The sequence below is a fragment of the Microcaecilia unicolor genome, chromosome 10, assembly GCF_901765095.1.
Source record: "Microcaecilia unicolor chromosome 10, aMicUni1.1, whole genome shotgun sequence".
Lineage (NCBI taxonomy): Eukaryota > Metazoa > Chordata > Amphibia > Gymnophiona > Siphonopidae > Microcaecilia > Microcaecilia unicolor.
In genome coordinates, this window is record NC_044040.1 from 5391899 (window position 1) to 5414576 (window position 22678).

A 22678-nucleotide genomic window follows, 5' to 3' on the forward strand; every position below is an offset into this window, starting at 1 on the left:
CAGAAGCCAACGAAGCTTCAGGAATAAAGGAGAGACTCTGTCATATCAAGTTGCACAATATGTTAATTGGACCTGCAGTATTCTGTATATTTGCTCTAGTTAGAGCTCAAGGAGGTTTGATGAACAGGACATGACGTGATATCATAAAGCTAAAAATAGCTTATGTTCTATCACCTTGTATTACCTCATACCTTATGTAATGAGTTTATTTCTTCAGGCAGACTGGATGGGACTGTACAGGTCGTTATCTGCCGTCATCTACTATGTTACTATATTGCAATGCCCTTTCCCAGGGTTAATATGTTTATTTAAAAATGTGATATATTGTTCCTGTACAGAGGTTACCAAAGTTGTACCCTAAATTCCAGGCAGCTCTTACAAGAATGCTTTTAACGGAAAGGTAATAATGTCTCCCTTGCTCTTTCCCTGTTGCCACGTGTCTGAGATCCCACTGTGTGCTCCAGCCACTGCTTGACTCTGCACTGCAGTGCCATTTTGAACATATCATCAATCATTTTTACAAAGTCACTGCAGGATCTGTTGGTTATTGAGCTGTAGAAAAGCACTTTTCAGCTGGTGGAAGTATTTGCCTCTTGTCTTGCTATAGTGACTCCTCATTTGAGAAGCATTGCTAAAAACGTATTGATGTTTCATTTCAAGCTGGTCAACCTCACACTTGAAACTGTCTCTGGTCATGTATGGCACATATGGTGGAGAGATCCATAGGTTGCATGTCTGGGGATGATGCACACATCTCTCTGTCAAGGAGGCTTCCTAGCAGATCAGTGAAACCATGAATAATCTAATGAGTTATTTTGATAAAGGTCATTTTAAAATCCACAGCAGGTCATCAGAAAATCTGAAGTGTATCTCCAGTGGATTTTCTTGAGTTGGTGGATCCTCTTCAGAATCCAGAGTTTTTGGTCCTTAGCTACAGGGTCATTGTTGAGTTGATGCTTTTACTTTACTTTACTTTACTTTATTTCTTGTGGATCGCAGCATATCCATCCCCCTTTGATCAGTCAACATACAGGTTGAAAAGTGCATTGCGCAGTGGCTTGATTCGCTGTCACTATGTCGGGATGTGTTTGTGTGTGAGTGCATGGGAAGAGGGTTAAGATTGGGGCTGAGTGAGTGACTGGGGGAGTGAAGAGAGGGCGTCAGGGCTCAGTGGTGGAGTAAGAAGTGGGGGTTGATCAATGGCAGAGGGTTGACTGAATAATTGAGGGTTTATCAGTAGCAGGTACAAGGTCAGGGAGAGAACGAAATTTGAGTTATCAGTAAATCCAGTCTGGAGCTGAAGGGATGATTTGAGGAAGCCCCTGCTCTCCTTCCCGCTCACCAGTGGCGTAGCTACAGGTGGGCCTGGGTGGGCCAGAGCCCACCCATCTTGGACTCAGGCCCACCCAAAATTGTGGCACTGTTACTGTGGCTGACCGAGATCCCTTAACCTTGCCTGCTGAAGATTTCCTCCTCCTTGGGCAGCCAGCATTCTTCCAAAGAGCAGCCGACAGCACTTGCCTCGAGCTGACGCCAACATTGGCCCTGCTGCATATGCTCAGTGTTCATGCATGCATAGCCTGCTGGTGACAGCGGCAGTTCGTTGGCTGCCCGAAGAGGAGGAAATCTTCAGCTGGTGGGGTTTGGGGATCCCTATCATCTCAGGTATTTAATATTTTGGGTTGGCAGGCGGGTGGGTGGGAAGGGGTGGAGAGTGGAGCCGGGGGGGAGGGGGGAGACAAATTCCATGCCCATCCACCTTGGGCTCAGGCCCACCCAAAATTGGCCATCTGGCTACGCCCCTGCTGCTCACACCTTCCCTTACACCTAGTCAGTGACACGTTACCTGTCCATACTTCAGCAGCTGTCTTGGCCACAGATCTTCTGGTTCCTCAGTGGGGAAAGGGGGATGTGGGAATCCATGGTGGCATATTACGTTGTTGTGGCAGGTCCCCCAATTCTTGGACAGTGGGGATATGGAACTTCTGACATCACTTTCAACTTTGTGCCTCAACTTCTACGAGCTCTTCGCCTGCAGGGGTGTTGCACTCCTGCCAGTACTCGGTTTCACTGTATTCAACTTAGTTTTGTTGATACTTGTGTGTAGTCATACGGATGAATGGACAGACAGACAGACGAACTGCAAAATATGCCTAAAGAACCTACGCCTGTAATCAGATCTTAAGCATTAAAAAGATGATTCCTTCCCTCCCACCAGATCTAGTGATTGGTTCTGAATTACTGGCCCGGTGGAGAGTGGGTGGAGCTATGCTAATCAGTGGGTATTGCTGGGTGCTGATTAGAAACAGAGAAACATGATGGCAGATAAGGACCAAATGACCCATCCAGTCTGCCCAGTCTCAGTAACTCCTCCTTTTCCTAAGGGATCCCACGTGCCTGTCCCATGCTTTCTTAAATTCTGACACAGTCCTCATCTCCATGAACCTCCACTGGGATGCCATTCCACGCATCCAACACCCTTTCCGTGATAAAAGTATTTTCTTAGATTCATCCTAAGCCTGTTTCCTCTTAACTTCATCCTATCCCCCCTCATTCCAGCGTTTTCCTTCATTTGGAAAAGGCTCACCTCCTGTACATTAACGCCACTAGGTACTTGGACATCTCTATCGTATCCCCTTTCTCCAGACTTTCTTCCAGCATATACATGTTGAGGTTCACAAGCCTGTCCCTATATGTTTTACAGCAGAGACCACTGACCAATTTTGTAGCTGCCCTCTGGACCGACTCCATCCTGTTTATATCTTTCCGTAGGTGCGGTCTCCAGAATTGCGGACAGTATGCAAGACGGGGCCTCACCATCACCCAGGGCCTGGGGCAGGGCCCCCCCCTCCCCAGGATCATCGCCGCATTACCTGCTCTACCCCTGTGGCCTCTTTTTCTGTCACGTCGCGCATGCTCGGTTTCAAAACAGCGGCAGAGTGAAGAGCAGCGCTGGAGGAAGACCTCTTCTGCTGGCAGGGCCTGGTGGTGACCCCCCCCCCCCCAACCAATCCAGAGGCCCTGGCCTGAAGTCCTGCTATGTCTGCTCCTCCCCAGCCTCCAAGGGGGGGGGGGGCTGGTGCCAGAGTTTTCTGCTCCCATTGGCCAGTCTGGAGCAGGAGAGAGAGACCCCGGCGCCGGACCCCCTTGGAGGCTGGTGCCGAGGAATTTTGCCACCCCCATCCCTCCCTCTTGGCAGCCCTGCCATCACCTCTTTCTTCCTGCTGGTCATCCCTGTCCTTATGCACCCGAGCATCATTCTGTTGCTTTTTCTACCTTGAGATCATCAGACACAATCACTCCTGAGTCCCGCTGTTCTTTCGTAGGATTAGCGCATGACCCCTTACCACCTATAAATAGATTACGGTAAGGGCTCACCACAAACTAATGGGAAAATTAGCACATGGCCATTATTGGTAAACATAGAAAATTCTGCCTTTTATCAACAGTGCTGAAAGTGGCCTCCGAGAGCAGGAAGGACTCGTGTTGGGGCGACCGCAGGCCACTTTTTAGCGCTGCTTCATAAAAGGGCCCCTTAATTTGTTAATGTGGTGGTTTATTTCACTGATGTGTATTAATTATTAAACTGTAGAGCAGAACTGAAAAGTCTGATTTTTTTTAGTAACAGGTGACGAGCAGAGAAAACAGCCATTTTGATGAATTTTGCCTCATTATTTCCCCTTTTGACATCCTTTCCAATGCCTGAAATACCTTATTTTCAGGGAATAAAGTGTGTATTTTTTTTTGGTCACAGTTCCACCACTCCGTCCTTCGATCCAGTCGCTAGGTGTTCGTGCTGCGTTTCCACTTTTCATGCTCTGTCCTAGCTGTGAGGGTCAACGACAGTAGACCAGTTTAATTAGATGTTTAACGGCGAATGTGGCTATGAGAAGCTTTCAGGAATTTTATATACGAATCCCTCTGCAATGATAAAGGAAATGGGGGATTATAGAGAAGGCATTTAGATCTTAAAAGCTCTTCGTTTCTACGGGGGAAATCATTTTAAGGGTTTGTTAGCAGTATGCCGCTTTCAGCAGCAAGTGGCAGAGCCTCAGATTGTGCTGTAAACACCCTTCTTTCACGGGGGAGGGCTAGAAAGAGTTTGCGTGAAGCATAAACTAGGGAATTCTATGTAGGGTGCCTCACATTATTTATTTATTAGGATTTATTTACCGCCTTTTGAAGGAATTCACTCAGGGCCCCTTTTTACCAAGCTGCGGCAAAAGGGGGCTGATGCTGGTATCGGCGTATGTTTTACATGCACACCGAGACCCCCTTTTACCACAACTGGTAAAAGGAAAGTCTGGTCTTCCTAGAGGAAATGGCTGGGTGGCAAGTAAAGCAGTTGCCGCGTGGCTATTTCGGGGGGGGGGGGAGGAGCCCTTACCGCCACCCATTAAGGTGGCAGTAAGGGCTCCCGCGTTAACCTGGCAGTAACCGGGCAGCGCACATAGTAACATAGTAGATGACGGCAGAAAAAGACCTGCACGGTCCATCCAGTCTGCCCAAGACAAACTCATATGTGTATACCTTACCTTGAATTTGTACCTGTCCTTTTCAGGGCACAGACCGTACAAGTCTGCCCAGCAGTATTTCCCGCCTCCCAACCACCAGTCCTGCCTCCCATCACCGGCTCTGGTACAGACGGTATAAGTCTGCCCTCCCCTATCCTAGCCTCCCAACCACCAACCCCTCTTCCCACCACCTGCTCCGCCACCCAATTTCAGCTAAGCTTCTGAGGATCCATTCCTTCTGCACAGGATTCCTTTATGCATATCCCACACATGTTTGAACTCCGTTACCGTTTTCATCTCCACCACCTCCCGCGGGAGGGCATTCCAAGCGTCCACCACCCTCTCCGTGAAAAAATACTTCCTGACATCTTTCCTGAGTCTGCCCCCCTTCAATCTCATTTCATGTCCTCTCGTTCTACCGCCTTCCCATCTCCGGAAAAGATTCGTTTGCGGATTAATACCTTTCAAATATTTGAACGTCTGTATCATATCACCCCTGTTCCTCCTTTCCTCCAGGGTGTACATGTTCAGGTCAGCAAGCCTCTCTTCATACGTCTTGGAACGTAAATCCCATACCATCCTCGTAGCTTTTCTTTGCACCGCTTCCATTTTTTTAACATCATTCGCAAGATACGGCCTCCAAAACTGAACACAATACTCCAGGTGAGGCCTCACCAACGTCTTATACAGGGGCATTAAAACCTCCTTTCTTCTGCTGCTCACTCCTCTCTCTATACAGCGCACGTCACTGATTACTGCCAGGTACGCTCCGGCGCTATAAAAATAAATTAATTTTTGTTGTGTCGGAAATGATGGCGCACTAGGGGTGGGAAGTACCGCCGGGCTGCTGCGGTAGCCCGGCGGTACTTTCTGTACAGCGAGCGGTAAGCCTTAGTAAAAAGAGCTCTCAAGGCGATGTTCAGCAAGAATAAGTCAAGTGTAAACAATAGACAATTACAGCAGTAAAAATATTCAAACAACAGTACAAAGTATGGCCTACTTACTACTTACCATTAGGCTCATTTTCAAAACAGAAAAATGATCTAAAGGCCAGATAGACGTTTATCTCTCAGGGAAACATCCAAACTAGATAAACAGGAAAAATCCTGTCTAAATCGCTAGTGCATCCAAATTAGAACGTCTCCGGGGGGGGGGGGGGGGGGGCGTTTCAAAGGTGTGTCTTGGGCGGTCTTACAGAATGAACGTCTCCAGCCCATAACAGATAGCAAAACGCTGTCACATGCTATTTCCATGCTGATTTTTGGGCACGGAAAAGCATTATAATGGAAGCGAGGCGCCGAAACGGGCCAAAAATGGCAGATCTGTGCGGAACTACACTTACGCACTCAGTTATAGAATTGTGCCTAAGTGTTGCCGTGCAGATCTGAAAAGGGGACATAATGATGGGAGGGATATGGGCAGGTCAGGGGCGTTCCCTTAAAATCCACACTTGATTGGCGTGACAGGATTTACACCTGGTTTCAGGTGGCATAAATCCTCATGAACCGATTCTGGCACTATGCGCTTTTCTGGAAATGGTGCCCTTTATTCAGTTACCTGTTATTGCATGCTGTACTTTTTCACCTGGCTTTTCAGGAGTTCACTGGTCTACTGTGACAATAAACCTGTTAGTCTATTGGCTCTGTTGGCCTGGACTGACTAAGAACCCTAGTGGTTTGAGTGTTGAGTCTGTGGGTGCTTTCCAGGAACTGTGGGACCCCTGAGACTGTGGCCCCAGTACCTAGAAATTACCGGGGAATAACTTGAGAGTGGGAGACTCGCCCAGAGGCAAGTGGGACCCAGTTGGTGGGAGGAGGGTGCTAGTATAGAGCACGTGCCCAGGTGGGCCTGAGCAGTGCTGGGGACATACCCTCCAGGTGGCTGCAGGGTTAACCCCTGGTGGGTGCTAGACGTTCCATGACAGAGACACTGGACATGGAATCACTGTATGCAGCAGTAATCTGGGCCACTGGGCAATAAGGATCATTGGGCCCCCCCCCCCCATCCCTTCCCATCCCATTCAGATCACTGCCTTAGGGGGCCTCAAATCCATGTTGGACCACAGGCCCCAAAAACCTGATCCCTAGCCAAGGTCTGGGACTCAAAACACAAAACCTCTTGACCCCCTCCCAAAAATAGGCCCAGAGTCCCCCATCAACTCTTGACTTCCCAGTGTCTTAGTGATCCATGCTCCACCTATCCTGGTTAATAGAATCCTTCCCTGGGAGAGGGCCTCAAAGCTCTAGTAGCCTAGTGCCCCCTGAAACTCCTTCCTCAGTTCTGCTCCAGAGCTCAATGATCTCCCAGCTCCAAAGCACTGCCCACCCTCTTCAAGCCTTGCTCCTTTAAAAACTTCATGTGGAAGGAGCTTCCAGTGCTTCTCACCTTTTATAGCATAGTTCAGCTGCTTCAACAAGTACAGCTCAGCCTCCGTGCCTCAAAAACCTCCTTTTCTCCATGCAGGGGCACTGACAGCTACATTGGCCATCTGCCACTGATGCTGGAACCTCTCTCTGCCACTGATGCTGGAAGTTCTCTCTCTGCCACTGATGCTGGAACTTCTCTCTCTGCCACTGATGCTGGAACATCTCACTCGGCCACTGGTGCTGGAACTTCTCTCTCTCGGCCACTGATGCTGGAACTTCTCTCTCTGCCACTGGTGCTGGAACTTCTCTCTCTCGGCCACTGATGCTGGAACTTCTCTCTCTGCCACTGATGCTGGAACTTCTCTCTCTCTGCCACTGACACTGGAACTTCTCTCTCTGCCACAGATGCTGGAACTTCTCTCTCTCTGGCACTGATGCTGGAACTTCTCTCTCTGCCACTGACACTGGAACTTCTCTCTCTGCCACTGATGCTGGAACTTCTCTCTCTTGGCCACTGATGCTGGAACTTCTCTCTCTGCCACTGATGCTGGAACTTCTCTCTCTCTGGCACTGATGCTGGAACTTCTCTCTCTCTGCCACTGATGCTGGAACTTCTCTCTTGACCACTGATGCTGGAACTTCTCTCTCTCGGCCACTGATGCTGGAACTTCTCTCTTGACCACTGATGCTGGAACTTCTCTCTCTCTGCCACTGACACTGGAACTTCTCTCTCTCTGCCACTGATGCTGGAACTTCTCTCTTGACCACTGATGCTGGAACTTCTCTCTCTCTGCCACTGATGCTGGAACTTCTCTCTCTCGGCCACTGATGCTGGAACTTCTCTCTCTCGGCCACTGATGCTGGAACATCTCACTTGGCCACTGATGCTGGAACTTCTCTCTCTCGGCCACTGATGCTGGAACTTCTCTCTTGACCACTGATGCTGGAACTTCTCTCTGCCGTAGCACACCCTTGCGGAAGAAGGAAGTAACATCAAAAGGGGCCAGGCTGCAGCAGACAGAAGTTCCAGCGGCAGACGGCCAATGTAGCTGCCTTTGCGCCTGCACAGACGCTTTGAGCCACTACCCAGGGGCTTGGGGGGGGGGGGTTCAGAGATAGGGGAGGGGAGAGAGGGATGTCGGGCACGTGGGAGGGAAGTACTGGGCCGCCCACTTTCCTGGGCCTTCGGACACTGCCTGGTTGCCCGAAGTCAGTCCGTCCCTGGTTTGCAGACAGAGTGGGATACTGGAGATAGAGCCGCCACATTCAGACAGAGTGGACACTGCTCAAAGATGCATCGACAAAGAGATCCATGACAGTAAGACCTCCAAGGGAAGTGTCTGAACTGCTGGAGGAAGCAGAAGGGAGACGCCGATCCGACAGAAGAACAAAAACATACAAAGCCTTGGGGAAACACCCTTCCGTAGGGAGATGGAGCCACTTACAAGAGCAATAGGAAAAGGCCTATGTAAAAAAAAAAAAAAAGAGGGCCACTCCCTCCATGCTGTATAGTCTGATGGATGACACCTTTTGTCCTTGCTTAAATAAAGGATGTGATTATTTAATTCACTCTGCTTTACAAATTACGGCCGAGTGCATATTTTTCTAAGCCCTGGATATAAGAGAATGAACCCCTCTGACGTCAGAGATTCATGGAATCAAGTCAAGTGACAAACGAAAAGGAAAGAGGCATGAACAGGGGGATTGTTAGAAACAGGACGGGGCATATGAAGATCAGTGGGTAAACCTTTGTTCATTAAAGTACAAGTTTGCTTGATGATATGTGAATAGCACTTGCAAGTTATACAGATCTCTCCTTTTGTCTTGCTGGAGACAGAATAAAGTTTTCCATTCAGTTAGTCTGTAATAAGGGGTGAATTCTCTTAAGTACGCCAAAATGCAGCTCCCTGAGTGTGAGTTCCATAACTGCATCTGGGCTATGTATTTTGGCTCGAAGGAACCACAGAAAGGGGTGGAGGCAGAGACCTCTTGCTTACCTTTGGTTGTGGGTTCTGAAGAGCAGGGTGAATTATTTTTCAAAGGCTCTAGCTCACTGGATGCTTTGTTCAGTCTTTCTGTATCTCACATCCATGAACCAGGCATGTGCTTAGATTCTTGAAGGGTCACTCCCATAGTCTGTGGGTTGAAAGTAGTCTGTACCGCCTGGATCAGAATTTTAACTCCGTTCATCTGCTGAGCATTCACTGACATACATAAATAAGTCCTAATAAATAAATAAACATAAAAAGTAAAAAAAATAAAAACATAGCAAGTTAAGACTCTGGGCTAAGGTGGTTGTTCTCCGACTCTTACAGTCTTGCATTCCCTCTGGATTAAGATTGCTCTTCTCTCCAGGTCACCTGGTTTCTTTGGGATCCTCCTAGGTTCCTTCTTCCCCTCTTCTTTCTCTCCAGCAGTCAGTCTGAAAAAAAACAAAAAACACCTTCTACCAGACACAGTCTCACAAGTGGTTTTCTGAATCCAGGGACAGGGATGGATCTCTCTGCACAGGTCTACTAGGCCCAGGGACTGAAAGATCTGGGTGGGCCCTTCTCATTAGCAAGGCGGCTTTGCGTAGCAGCCTACCTGTACAGACCAGTGGTTGTGTTTATCAGGAACGTGATAAATCTACCAGTCTCTATGTTTTGTATCTATTCAACCTACTTCCGCTTACGTCATTTGTCATGAAGATTTTGTCAGTTGTCGATTCTGTTATTATTGAATGGATTGTAAGGCCTTTAAGTGGTGCTTCTAAGCGCAGTCTTCAAAAAGACTCTGTACTGTAGGCCCTATGTCTATGTGAGCAACAGGTCTCCCATTAATCTCTTAGACAGCAATTACTAATTAGATGTACAAGACACAAAGGTGGTCCAGGAAGGAGGAACAACCAATGATGCAATTTTTAAAGTTTTTCATTGAAGAAGGACCCGACTTGACCAAGTTCAGACAATAAAGCGTTCATCAGGGGTCATCAGATTCTTCAAAAATAGATATAATGGACACATGATAGGACACAATCATCTGAGAGTATAAAAAAGCTGGTCGCACACAAGCGATTAGATGTACAACAACCAGTGTGCTAGATCCTTGATGTTATACAGATATTTGTTTAGCGTTAAAACACGAGTTGATGTTATACGTGTACTTGTAAAAATGTAAAACACTTGCACAGTTACATGTATATTGTGTTCCTTTTGTGAAAAGGGAGGGGGCATCCTATGTACTAGTTGGCCCAGGGACCCACAATCTTGTCAACCATCCCACCCAGGGGAAATCCATGTTTGGAATAATTACCGATTCTTCCGTTTTGGTTTGGCACCAGCTTGTTAGAGAACATTCCAGTTGCAAGTCCTTTCCAGCAGACAGCCCTCCTCTGGTCTTAGGTGTTCAGCTCTTCACTCCTTCCCACCGGGACACACGTCCGCTGATCATAAGCCTGTCCCTCAGTGAATCTTCACACTGTCTGTGCATTAACTTTATGAAGTCAAACAAGTCAAGAATCCAAAGGCGACCTTACTTTTTCCTTGGGCTGGGAAATGGGCCACTGCCTAGGCCCCTAAGATCCCTGTGCTTCCTGTCGGCAGCTGTGCAGGAGGTAATTGACAATTTCTGACATTCGGTTGGTCAGTTTGAATCCTGGGCTGTGCAATATAGTCCACATTTTCTAAACTCCCTCTACTTAAGTGATGCTTAAAGTCTTCAGATTGGCATTTCAAATCCTTTTCCTTCCCCACAAACGTCCCTGCCCTGGTACACAAACACAGACTCCGAAATGCTATGAAATGTGCATCTTTCTCTTCCACCGACTTCAGGTCTCTCCAGGTACCTTTCACAATTTAAAGCCTTAAATTTCAGTTTGCAGATGCTGAGCAAATATTTATGCAATGGATTTCTTTCCACAGGGAGGCCGACGGTTGTAATGTTTTCTGAAACCTCGTAGCTGGATTATTCCGCGACATTCATCTTGTCTCTAAATGCAAACAGTTAGGAAGACAAGGGAAAGAAACGGGCTCGGGGTGTTCTGACACCGGCAAGTACGTGACTGCAGTTTCTCTTTGGTATTTTCTGAGCGTACAGCAAATGACAAAATATCCACTATAGACGAACACCAGGGGGCTGGAGAATTGATTTAATTTCTCATATACCACCAAAAGCCATCAAAGCAGTGTACATTCAGGTACAGTAGGCATTTTTCTGTCCCTAGTGGGCTGTTGTACCTGAGACAACAGAGGGTTAAGTGACTTGCCCAAGACCACAAGAAGCAGCAGTGGGATTTGAACTGGGCTCCCCGGGTTCTCAGATCCCTGCTCTAACCATTGGGCTCCTCTGCTCACATCCAAGTTAGCAAAACCCTGCAAAGCTTTGGAAATTTCGTCCTCAGCATCAGGTAGGGTTTGATATGGAGGACGGTTACTCTGGCGTTAACTCTTCCCTCTTCCTTTTGTCCACAATTCCAGAGCTGGACTGTTTTTGGATGTGTAAACTTGGGTGTGGTCTGGTCTTGATGATTGATGAGTTTCAGACGTCCGGTTCCGCAATGCTGGTTGGGGGAGTGGTATAATGGTATAGATGCTGCCTATGTACCTAACAAAAATGTGCTGAAGAAGGGAGCAAATTCTTTTAGTTGGCTTCTGCCAGTGGGAGCTGCTAAAGGAGGAACATAGTAACATAGTAGATGACGGCAGAAAAAGACCTGCACGGTCCATCCAGTCTGCCCAACAAGATAACTCATATGTGCTACTTTTTGTGTATACCCTACTTTGATTTGTACCTGTCCTCTTCAGGGCACAGACCGTATAAGTCTGCCCAGCACTATCCCCGCCTCCCAACCACCAGCCCCACCTCCCAACCACCAGCTCTGGCACAGACCGTATAAGTCTGCCCAGCACTATCCCCGCCTCCCAACCACCAGCCCCGCCTCCCAACCACCGGCTCTGGCACAGACCGTATAAGTCTGCCCAGCACTATCCCCGCCTCCCAACCACCAGCCCCGCCTCCCAACACCGGCTCTGGCACAGACCGTATAAGTCTGCCCAGCACTATCCCCGCCTCCCAACCACCAGCCCCGCCTCCCAACCACCGGCTCTGGCACAGACCGTATAAGTCTGCCCAGCACTATCCCCGCCTCCCAACCACCAGCCCCTCCTCCCAACCACCGGCTCTGGCACAGACCGTATAAGTCTGCCCAGCACTATCCCCGCCTCCCAACCACCAACCCCGCCTCCCAACCACCGGCTCTGGCACAGACCGTATAAGTGTGCCCAGCACTATCCCCGCCTCCCAACCACCAGCCCCGCCTCCCGATCTTGACTAAGCTCCTGAGGGTTCAGTCTTTCGGCACAGGATTCCTTTATGCTTATCCCACGCATGTTTGAATTCCGTTACCGTTTTCATTTCCACCACCTCCCGCGGGAGGGCATTCCAAGCATCCACTACTCTCTCCGTGAAAAAATACTTCCTGACATTTTTCTTGAGTCTGCCCCCCTTCAATCTCATTTCATGTCCTCTCGTTCTACCGCCTTCCCCTCTCCGGAAAAGGTTCGTTTGCGGATTAATACCTTTCAAATAGGAGATGATGAGATGAGAAAGTTAATATATAAAAAGTGATTTACAGGGAAAATTCATGTCACTTTTCTTCTGCAGTAGTCCACGAATGCAATCTGGTGGGCAAATGCCACATTTTCTAACCTGTTTCCTCCACCAAAGACCCTCCTATACCATTAAAAAAAAATCTCAGAAGTGACCTTTAAAAAAAATTTTTCTAAATTTTCATCAAAGTTTTTTGTCCCTTTCACTTTTTTTTTTCATAAGCTCTAATGAGACAAGCAAATGTCTGCAATCAGGCACTTTAGTTAATTAAATCTTTTTTAAAAAGTAGAAGAAGCTTGAATTGGGCCAGTCCAAAGGCCTAGCAGTAGCGATATGTGAAGGAACATTTCCACCCACAGTAAAACGGAAATAACTTTAAAGAATTAAAAAAAGAGGTATAGACAGAGGTAACGTGCACCAGGAATCAGTCACAACCTTAAAGTCAAAGGGGGGGGGGGGGTGGAGTTGCAGGTACAGCTCTCTGGGCAGACTGGATAGGCCATGCTGCTCTTATTCTGTCGTCATTTACTATCATTTATTGTGATGTGAGCCCGGGTTGGATTCCTAGTCCTGGGTTCCTGATCCTTGGGGTGAGAGTGATGCCCAGTCCCTGGGAGTGAGAGAGGAAGGGAGTCCTGGCCGTTGTACAGATGCAACATCTACAGGCTGTACGGAGAGTTCACTTGCACCAGACTCTGTAAGGACCAACAGGTTGAGGGCCATCGCTGGGATGGCCAAGCTAGTGGGTAGTAAAGGAAAAATCCCTGGCAGCTGTGAGTGAAGGCTTGTGGCATACGAAAGCTCCTGGATTAGAAAAAATAATGTTAGACAGTTGAAACTAAACCAGCCGCTAACCACACCAACCAAGGACTCAGACCTTTTTCATATGTTTTACTCAGGAGTGTCCACCCAACAACCAGCGGTCATGGAATGTATGCTCCTTCCTTCACTAGCTGGTTCTATTTTTCTTTTCAGTCTGCATCATGGTAGATGAGGAGAAAAATCACCAACAGAGTTATGCAGTTTTCCAAGTTCTATCTATCCACTGTTAAGTATAGAGTTTACCTGACAGCCGTAGCATCGTGGCTGCCCTTAGTCTCTAGCCTGGAGTACTTTCTTCTTCCATTGTACTCTATCCTCCTGGGTCAGTAAGCATCAAGATTCCCTATTTAGCTCATCCTCTAGAGTTCCTCCCCTCCAAATCTAACAACAAGGCCTTAGAATAATCCAAAGAGCCACCAACACCAACGTAGCTGTCACCCTAACATCCAGTTTCTTGTCCAGATGACATCCACCCTCACTATCAACCTGCTGCATTGACCCAGTTGACATGAGGTGTGTGTGGCTTGCCGAACAGATCCAGCTGCTTGGTTCCCTGTGTTCCCATGAGGTAGTCAACCACGTTATAGGCCCACTTTGTGGTTGATTCTAGCACTTGTTGAATTGTTCAAGTAGGGCATTTTAGACACATGGTAGAAGTCTTTGGCTCATTATATTATCGGGGCAATGTAACGAGGAACAATAAAGTCATCAGCGATGAGGGTTACAGGTAGATTTCCAAGGCCTACCTATTCTCCTGTGTTTCTTGATCACCCCGTTCCTCTAATTGTATCAGTTAGAATACTAGGGTTTATTTTTGACAGATTTCTGTGGTGGTCAGGTCTTGGTTTCAGGTGCTTCAGTGTATTAGGGCCTTCAGACCCTTTTTTTTTTTTTTTGCAGAGGTTTGCCCACTTCCTGTGCTGGTACGTCAAGCTCCATCTCTGGCTGTCTTCAAATCTAGGCTAAAAGCCCACCTTTTTGATGCTGCTTTTAACTCCTAACCCTTATTCACTTTGTTCAGAACCCTTATTTTATCATCCTCACTTTAATATTCCCTTATCTCTTATTTGTCCTGTTTGTCTGTCCTAATTAGATTGTAAGCTCTGTGGAGCAGGGACTGTCTCTTCATGTTCAAGTGTACAGCACTGCGTACGTCTAGTAGCGCTTTAGAAATGATAAGTAGTATTAAGTAGTAGATTACCTAAGACGCTGTTGGACCGACTCCAGATGTTTCGGAATCCAGATATAAAATTCATTACCGGCTCTCATAAATACGATCTTGTCACAGCTTTGTTTAAAGCGTATTATTGGATACCAATCTCTTAGGGTGTGAAGTTTAACATTTTGGTTGTTGCTTTATTTGACAGTCTATAAGGAAGTAGTCAGCTGTTTCTCTAACCTCATGATACCATCTGTTCTACATAGAGCTTCTCAATTTCTAAATCGACTTTTATTGCCTTCGTTGACTAAAGCACATTTAGATTATGCAGCCGAGGCAACATGTTTTATTACATTACTAGTAAATAAGGCCCGTTTCTGACACAAATGAAATGGGCGCTAGCAAGGTTTTTCTCGGAGTGTGTATGTTTGAGACAGTGTGTGTGAGTGACTGTGTGAGAGAGAGTGAATGTGTGAGTGTGTGTGACAGAGAAAGCGAGTGTGTGTGTGAGAATGAGAGTGTGTGTGTTTCAATGAGAGTGTGTGCGAGTGCGTATGTGAGACACAGTGAGTGTGTTTCACACAGATACACTGTGTGTGAGAGAGAGAGAGTGTGTGTGAGACAGAGTGTGAGAGAGTGACTGTGTGACACATAGAGAGTGAATGTGATACAGTGTGAGACATAGTGTGAGAGACTGTGTGAGAGTGAGAGAAAGACACTGACTGTAAGAGAGTGTGTGTGTGAGACAGAGTGTGAGAGAGTATGTGTGCGATACACAGAATCTCTGTGAGACCGAGAGAGTGTATGAGACCAAGAGTGTGTGACTGTGTGACACATAGAGAGTGAATGTGATACAGTGTGAGACATAGTGTGAGAAACTGTGTGAGAGTGAGAGAAAGACACTGACTGTGAAAGAGTGTGTGTGAGAGAGAGAGGGAAAGGGAAATGTGACTTGATATACCGCCTTTCTGTGGTATTTTGCAACTACATTCAAAGCAGTTTACATATATACAGGTACTTATTTTGTACCTGGGGCAATGGAGGGTTAAGTGACTTGCCCAGAGTCACAAGGAGCTGCAGTGGGAATCGAACCCAGTTCCCCAGGATCAAAGTCCGCTGCACTAGCCACTAGGCTACTCCTCCACTCCCACTGTGGTATGACAGAGATACCTCCCCCCTCCCTCTGTAGTCTCAGGATCCCATCCCCCCTCTGGTCTCAGGATCCCCTCCCCTCTGGTCTCAGGATCCCCTTCCCCCTCTCAGGTCTCAGGACCCCCTCCCCTCCTCTGCGTTCCCCTCCCCTCCCCTGTGGTCTCAGGACCCCCTGCCTCTCCCCCTCTCTGCGTGGTTGGCAGCACCGTTCGAATGTGTGTGTGTGACAGAGAGAGAGTGAGACTGGGTGCGAGTGTGTCTGTGAGAGAGAGAGTGTGTGTGATTGTCCTCTCTCCCCTGCCCCCCCCTTCAGCCACCCAGTGATTTTCCTCTGTCCCCTGCCCCACCTCCAGCCACCCTGCAATTCTCCTCTGCCCCCTGCCCCTCCCCAGTCACCCAGCGATTGTCCTCTGTCCCCTGATTAGCTCCGTCGAAGAGGCGGTGTGTTTGAAAGCCCTGGCCATCTCTAGCCTGCTCGTCTCCAGCCTTCGAGTTCATTCCCTCAGTCCTGCCTTCTGATTACCCGCCCTCGACGTCATCACGTTTTGACGCGAGGGCGGGGCAGAGAGAGATGTGACAGACTTACGAATGTTACGAACCCTTCCTTGAAGCCACGGAGTCAGCTTCAGAACATTGGAGATGCTTTTTATTATAGTAGATGGAATTCCCTGCTACATTATCTTAGAGCTGAAACTAGTCTAAAGACTCATTATTTTTCGCTGGCGTTTGATACTCTGTGATTGCACATTCGAGGGTGGCAGCAATGTATTTCATGTTTCTTTTTCTTGGTTGAATTATGAACTGTTCTTCCTTTATTGTATTTTTTGATTTGTGAGTATTATTGTAAACTGCTCTGTTTTTCTCTGAAGATTATTTATAATCGTAAACAGTTTGATGTTGGATTTTGAGATGACCGAAGGCCGTCAGAGGTTGGCTCCCCTGTGTTTATGGACACACAGATCCAATGTTTCTACATAACGCAGTTTAGAGCAGTAACGTAGCTACGGGGGGGGGCCTGGGCCCCCCCAAAATTGGATCCGGTGCCCCTGGTTTCAACTAAAACTAAAACGATCGGAAGGGAATCAGGGCAGGCAATGCGCAGAGAACAGCGCTGTAGAAAGACTTCAGTTGGTCGGGTTGGGGACCCCTGCCAGCCAAGGTATGTGGGGCTGTGGCAGGGAGGCGGGCCAGACTGTGCCCCCCTTCCCACACTTTGGGCTCCAGATCCCCCAAACATCGAGGTTTTGCTACACCCCTGGTTCAGAGGTGCAATGAGGAAAACTGAGGACTGTCTCAGCCATCTGTAATGCATTATTTTGAGATTTTCACTTTTGGTTGGTCGGACCTTTTTAAGTTGATATTATTCCTGCAATTGCCAAGGATTCCCTAACAGACATGCTCTGGTCCTAGCTGTACAATTACTGAAGGAAGTATTCTATTAATTAATGGTTGCAAAGAATTGTTTAAGAGGCCCATGCATCTCACAGGCTTTTAAAGACTATAAACTGCTTTGATTTGTGTACCATAAAATGAGGTATAGTATAAACACCTTGAAAAATTACTTTCTCTCCCTTAGTGTTAAGCAGTTGGTGTGACTTTTTTGTGTGCTATCAGTGAAAGATCCTCACTTAACTTATGACTTTGGTACCTCAGAGTGGAGAATGAGTTTTACCCAGGTAAATCGTCTGTCTGAACATTGCCCGCCCGGTGTGCATGTAAAAACAAATGTATATTTGCATATATTTAGATGGACGGAAGTGATGCCGTTTTGCTTGTCCCTTGCAGTGTGAGAAGGCGCCACAGCCATTTTAAAAGGCCCGTTGAAAGGGGCAGGAGTGAGGGTGCTTCACTCGTGCCCCAAAGACCCCCACGGACCACCAGATAGGCTGGGGGGTGGCCTACCTAGATCTCAGGGGTGTTGAGGGTGAGTTTCTGTGGGAAGAGAATTTACATGTCACGGGCTAGGGGGAGGGGGCTCTTTGGAAGGCTGGCAAGGGGGTTGGGGGGGGACCAACAATAGTTATAGGGTTCCTGGTCGATGCTCAGCCAGGGCCCCTTAACTGTCTTTTGCGACCCCCGGCTGAATATTGGCCGGGACCCACATAGGCTACAGGGGCCATTCCTATGACATTTAGACCCCAGTAGTCAGTGCCAATGCCCCCAATTGGGGGCTAATCTAGTCAGCATTTAAAAATACGCTGACTGTCACCAGCTGAAGAATTCCTCTAGGAGCGTTAACATTTTTAACGTGCATTAACCGTGTACACACGTTAACCATGTGCCTCCAATATCGCTATAAGTGCCTACATGGCGCACTAAAAACACTAACGCCCATTAGTAAACAGGGCCCTAAGAGTTGGTGAGGTTGTCAACTTTGTTCCCATCATGCTCTGCTCTGCATTCCCATCAGCCACTGCATTTTGTAGCCCATGGCCTGAACCTCTGCTTTTCCTTGAACATTAAGAACATGTCATCTCCTGCTGCTATGGGACCAGTCTCATGGTAAGAGATGCAAAATCTCACAGCTCATTTCATGAGACTGGACCCCTGACAGCAAGAGATGATGTTTTTATTAAGGGGTCTCCTGCTGTTGGCGGGGGAGGTAGCTTGTTGGGCAGCACGGTTACAGAATTTTGGTGAACCAGGGGTTGGAGCCAGGAGGTGGGGTGGGTGACCCGGGGCAGGGCTGGGCAGAGTAGGGTGGGACTGGGGTGTGTGTCTTCAAATCTCCCTCTCAAAAATCAGGACCCCTTGGCAGCTCTGCCTCTTAGCAGTCACACACTGCTCCTCCTGTAACTTCATAGGAACCTGAATGCGCCGTTTGACGTACGAATGCGAAACTGATGCAGTTGGAAAACATCCTGGAAATAGAACATTTCAGAGACTGTGGAAAACTGCCGTTTTCTTTGCATCCAGGGTGTTGTTATATATGTGTAACCTCCAGCTCTCTCTACATCTCCAAGGCCTTCCTTAAATCACTTTACTTGCGCAGTCAAGACAGCCCACAGGATATGTGACTCCCCACAGTCTTCTTTACTTGAAGAAAGTGGCAAAGAATATATTTCCAAGAAGGAACAGTCTCTTTACACGTCCTTCTGCTCCTCCAGTCTGAAGAACTGATCGGTATTTAGCAAACTTAGGGCTCCTTTTACTAAGCTGCGGTAAAACGTGGCCTGTGGTAGCGTGGGTGCATATTTTTGGCACATGCTGGGCCAAAATATCGTGCAAAAAAGAGATCTTTCAACGGGGCAGTAAATGGCTGCGTGATAAAACGGCCGGCTATTTACTGCCTGAACACTTCGACCCATTGACCTAGCCAGGGGCATAGCTAGGTGGGGGCATGGGATCCCGCAGATTTAGCCCTGGCCCCCCCTGCTTTCACCCCCCCCCCCCGCCGCCAACCCTCCCCCGCCACATTTGACCCCCCCCCCCCGCTGCTGCCGTCAGGTACCTTTGCTGTCGGGGGGGGGGGTCTCCAACCCCCCTCCAGCCGAAGTCCTCTTCAGCACTGGTCTCCGGCGCGTTTGCTGAATCCAGATCAGCGAACGCGCCGGACTCGGAGACTGGCACTGAAGGGGACTTCGGCTAGTGGCGGTTGGAGACCCCCCCCCCCCGACAGCAAAGGTACCTGGCGGTGGCGGGGGAAAGTTGGCGGCGGCGGGAGGGAGGGTCGAAAAAGACAGGGAGGGGGCGCCGGGGGGGGGGGGGGTCAAAATTGGTGAGGGGGGGGGGGTTGGCGGCGCTGGGGCGGGCTAAAATGTGCCCCCTCACCTCGGGCTCTGAACCCCCCCTCCCGCCGGTCTGGCTATGCCCCTGGACCTAGCGATAAGGATTCACATGCTACACACACGGTAATCATGCAGCGTGTGCCAATATGGCCACTCTGCCGATTACTGCTGGGAATCCCCCCTCCCCCACGGTACAAAACAGAAAAATATTTTCTACTGCGGGAAACAGCATTCGCCAACTTTGCAATTACCGCAGGGTGCCCGCGCTACCCCTGCGGTAATGTCGATTTGGTGTGCTTTAGCCCTATCGCCATTTAGTAAAAGGACCCCTTACTTTTACAAACCAATCATTTCATTTTTTGGTCAAAGCTTCGGGGCCCATATACCAAAGAACAGTTAAAAAGTGGTCATAGTGCGTCCTTAGCGCTGGTCGTTCCTACACACTAAGGCTATTTTTAATGCTGGGGTAAAATAGGCGATTTTTCTTAATGAACCCCAACCACTACCCATGTATGTAGGCGGTAAGGACTCATGCACTAAGCACACGCTATTTGGTTATTTGGTTATTTTTATTATTTATTTGTTTTATTTATTAGGATTATTTACCACCTTTTTGAAGGAATTCACTCAAGGCGGTGAACAGTAAGAATAAATCAAACATGAGCAATAGGCAATTATGACAGTAAAAATATTCAAATAACAATACAAAGTATGGCGTGGAGGGTCATAATCGAACGGGGGTGCCCAGGTTTTCCTGAGGGCGTCCTCGCAGGATGGCCCCGTAAAGAGGTGGGGCAACCCGTATTATCGAAACAAGATGGACGTCCATCTTTCGTTTCGATAATACAGTCTGAGACGCCCAAATCATGAAATTTAGGTCGACCTTAGAGATGGCCGTCCTTAGGTCGTTTTTGAGATGGTCATCTCCGGTTTTCGGCCATAATGGAAACTGAGGACGTCCATCTCAAAAACGACCAAATCCAAGGTCGTGGGAGGAGCCAGCATTGTAGTGCACTGGTCCCCCTGACATGCCAGGACACCAGCCGGGCACCCTAGGGGGCACTGCAGTGGACTTCACAAATTGCTCCTAGGTACATAGCTCCCTTATCTTATGTGCTGAGCCCCCCAACCCCCCCCCGAACCCACTCCCCACAACTGTACACCATAGCCCTAAGGGGTGAAGGAGGGCACCTAGATGTGGGTACAGTGGGTTTGTGGTGGGTTTTGGAGAGCTCACATTTACCACCACAAGTGTAACAGGTAGTGGGGGGATGGGCCTTGGTCCGCCTGCCTGAAGTGCACTGCAGTACCCACTAAAACTGCTCCAGGGACCTGCATACTGCTGTCATGGAGCTCGGTATGACATTTGAGGCTGGCATAGAGGCTGGCAAAAAAATTATTATTTTTTTTTTTAGGGTGAGAAGGGGTTGGTGATTCTCTCCGGTGGTCATCTGGTCATTGTGGGCACCTTTTCGGGGCTTGGTCGTGAAAAAAAATGGACCAAGTAAAATAAACCAAATGCTCGTCAGGGACTCCCTTCTTTTTTCCATTATCGGCTGAGGTCGCCCCAGTCCCGCCTTCGCTACACCTCCGACATGCCTCCGTGAACTTTGGTCATCCCCGCGACGGAAAGCAGTTGAGGGCGCCCAAAATCAGCTTTTGATTATGCCGATTTGGGTGACCCTGAGAGAAGGAGGCCCATCTCCCGATTTGTGTCGGAAGATGGGCGCCCTTCTCTTTCGAAAATGCTCCTGATAGTATCCAAAGGAGCTGCAAACAAACCAAACCGCTGGCTGAGTAAAGCAAAGCCTTTCTTCTATCAATAATCCAAGAATTAGAAAATTGTTACTGCCAACTTTATCGAATCAATCTCTAAATGCACCAGGGAAGGGGTAATGTAAGCTCTGTCCTCAAAGGGGAGAAGAAGGTGAGGATCTGAATGGATGATAGAAAGGTTAAGAGGAAGTTAGGGAGGAGGGAGAAGAAACCATGAAGGCGTTTAGGCAGAGCGCTAAGTTATCAGACACAAAGTGATTTCTAACCTTCACAGAGGTTACCATCTCGACTGCGACACTGGCCAAGGCTAACACTGCAGCCAAGAATAGGACAGTCGGCCAGTGCAAGATGCAGGGCTCTCAAATCTCTGCTCCTCAGGCTTTCCAGTGCTTTTCCGTACCAGCTGCCAACAGAGTTGTAAGGCCTTTCTGTTCTGTTACCAGGGCATTGAAAAGGCACTTGTGTCAGCGAGCCAAGTCTTTGATTTTCAGACATTTGTGCTGAACGAGAGAATGATTTTCCTTGCCCGTTAATTAATGACCCTAAGGACCTCATCTCTTCTTTCCTTCTAGATGACGGAAGGCCGGCGATGTCAGGTGTACCTCCTGGATGACAGGAAGCTGGAACTTCTGGTGCAGGTAATCACCTTACCTTTCTACATTTCTGCCGATATTAGTCCACAGCTCTCCCATATATAATGCAAACACTGCTTCCTCTGAGCAGCAGACTTTCCTGGCAAAAACGAGGGACTGCAATTCTGACTCTGTCTTTTAGGGAATGTTGTGAGAAGGGGGGTGGGGTCCTGACATACCCCCATATTAGACCTATGGTTACAGACACAAGAAGAGATCAGATTAGCATCCTGCTAGCAGTTAACACCAGCACCATTCATATCTTTTATAAACATTCATTCAAATTGAGCTGTAGTCTAGAAATGTAAAAATAAACACATTTAAAAGACTGAACACGTGACAATACGCACAGTTTTTGGCATTGGTTGAGGGTAAACAGCAGCAATGCTCTCACTTCTTCTCCAGACTTTACATTCAGGTTTTCCTGACAAAGGCTGTGACCTTATGGACTGAAATTACTGAATAGTTGTTGCAATGTTTACAAACAAAATGTTTCCTAGTACCTGTATTTTGTAAACAAGTCATTTTATTCAACAACATAGCATTGTAGCTTTAAGTGTGGACTACTGTAATTTTAGCGATGTTAGCAGTTAGCACTGTTAGTGGCTAACAGGTAGTGACATATGTAGCTGTCAGTAGTCACTAGTGGACACATGGAGGATGTGGTAACAGCAGTTAGTGTGTCTGGGTTTAAAAAAGGTTTGGACAAATTCCTGGAGGAAAAGTCCATAGTCTGCTATTGAGTCAGACATAGGGAAACAATTGCTTTCTTTGGGATTTGTAGTATGGAATCTTCTCACTCTAGGATTTTGGAATCTTGCTATTCTTTGGGGTTCTACATGGAATGTTGCTACTCTGAGATTCAGCATTGAATCTTGTCACTCTTTAGGATTCCAGAATCTTGTTATTCTTTGGGGTTCTACATGGAATGTTGCTACTC

The 22678-nt window shown here is 47.9% G+C and overlaps 1 protein-coding gene across 2 annotated transcripts in view; it reads left to right on the forward strand.

Annotated features, from left to right (window-relative positions):
* The window catches only part of FRMD4A (FERM domain containing 4A), a 362260-nt gene that overhangs the window by 96710 nt on the left and 242872 nt on the right, over positions 1-22678 (forward strand). For both annotated transcript variants that reach the window (XM_030216141.1, XM_030216142.1), the window contains exon 2: positions 21679-21744. In XM_030216141.1, coding sequence (XP_030072001.1) covers positions 21679-21744 — 66 coding nt within the window. The remainder of the gene's footprint in view (positions 1-21678; positions 21745-22678) is intronic.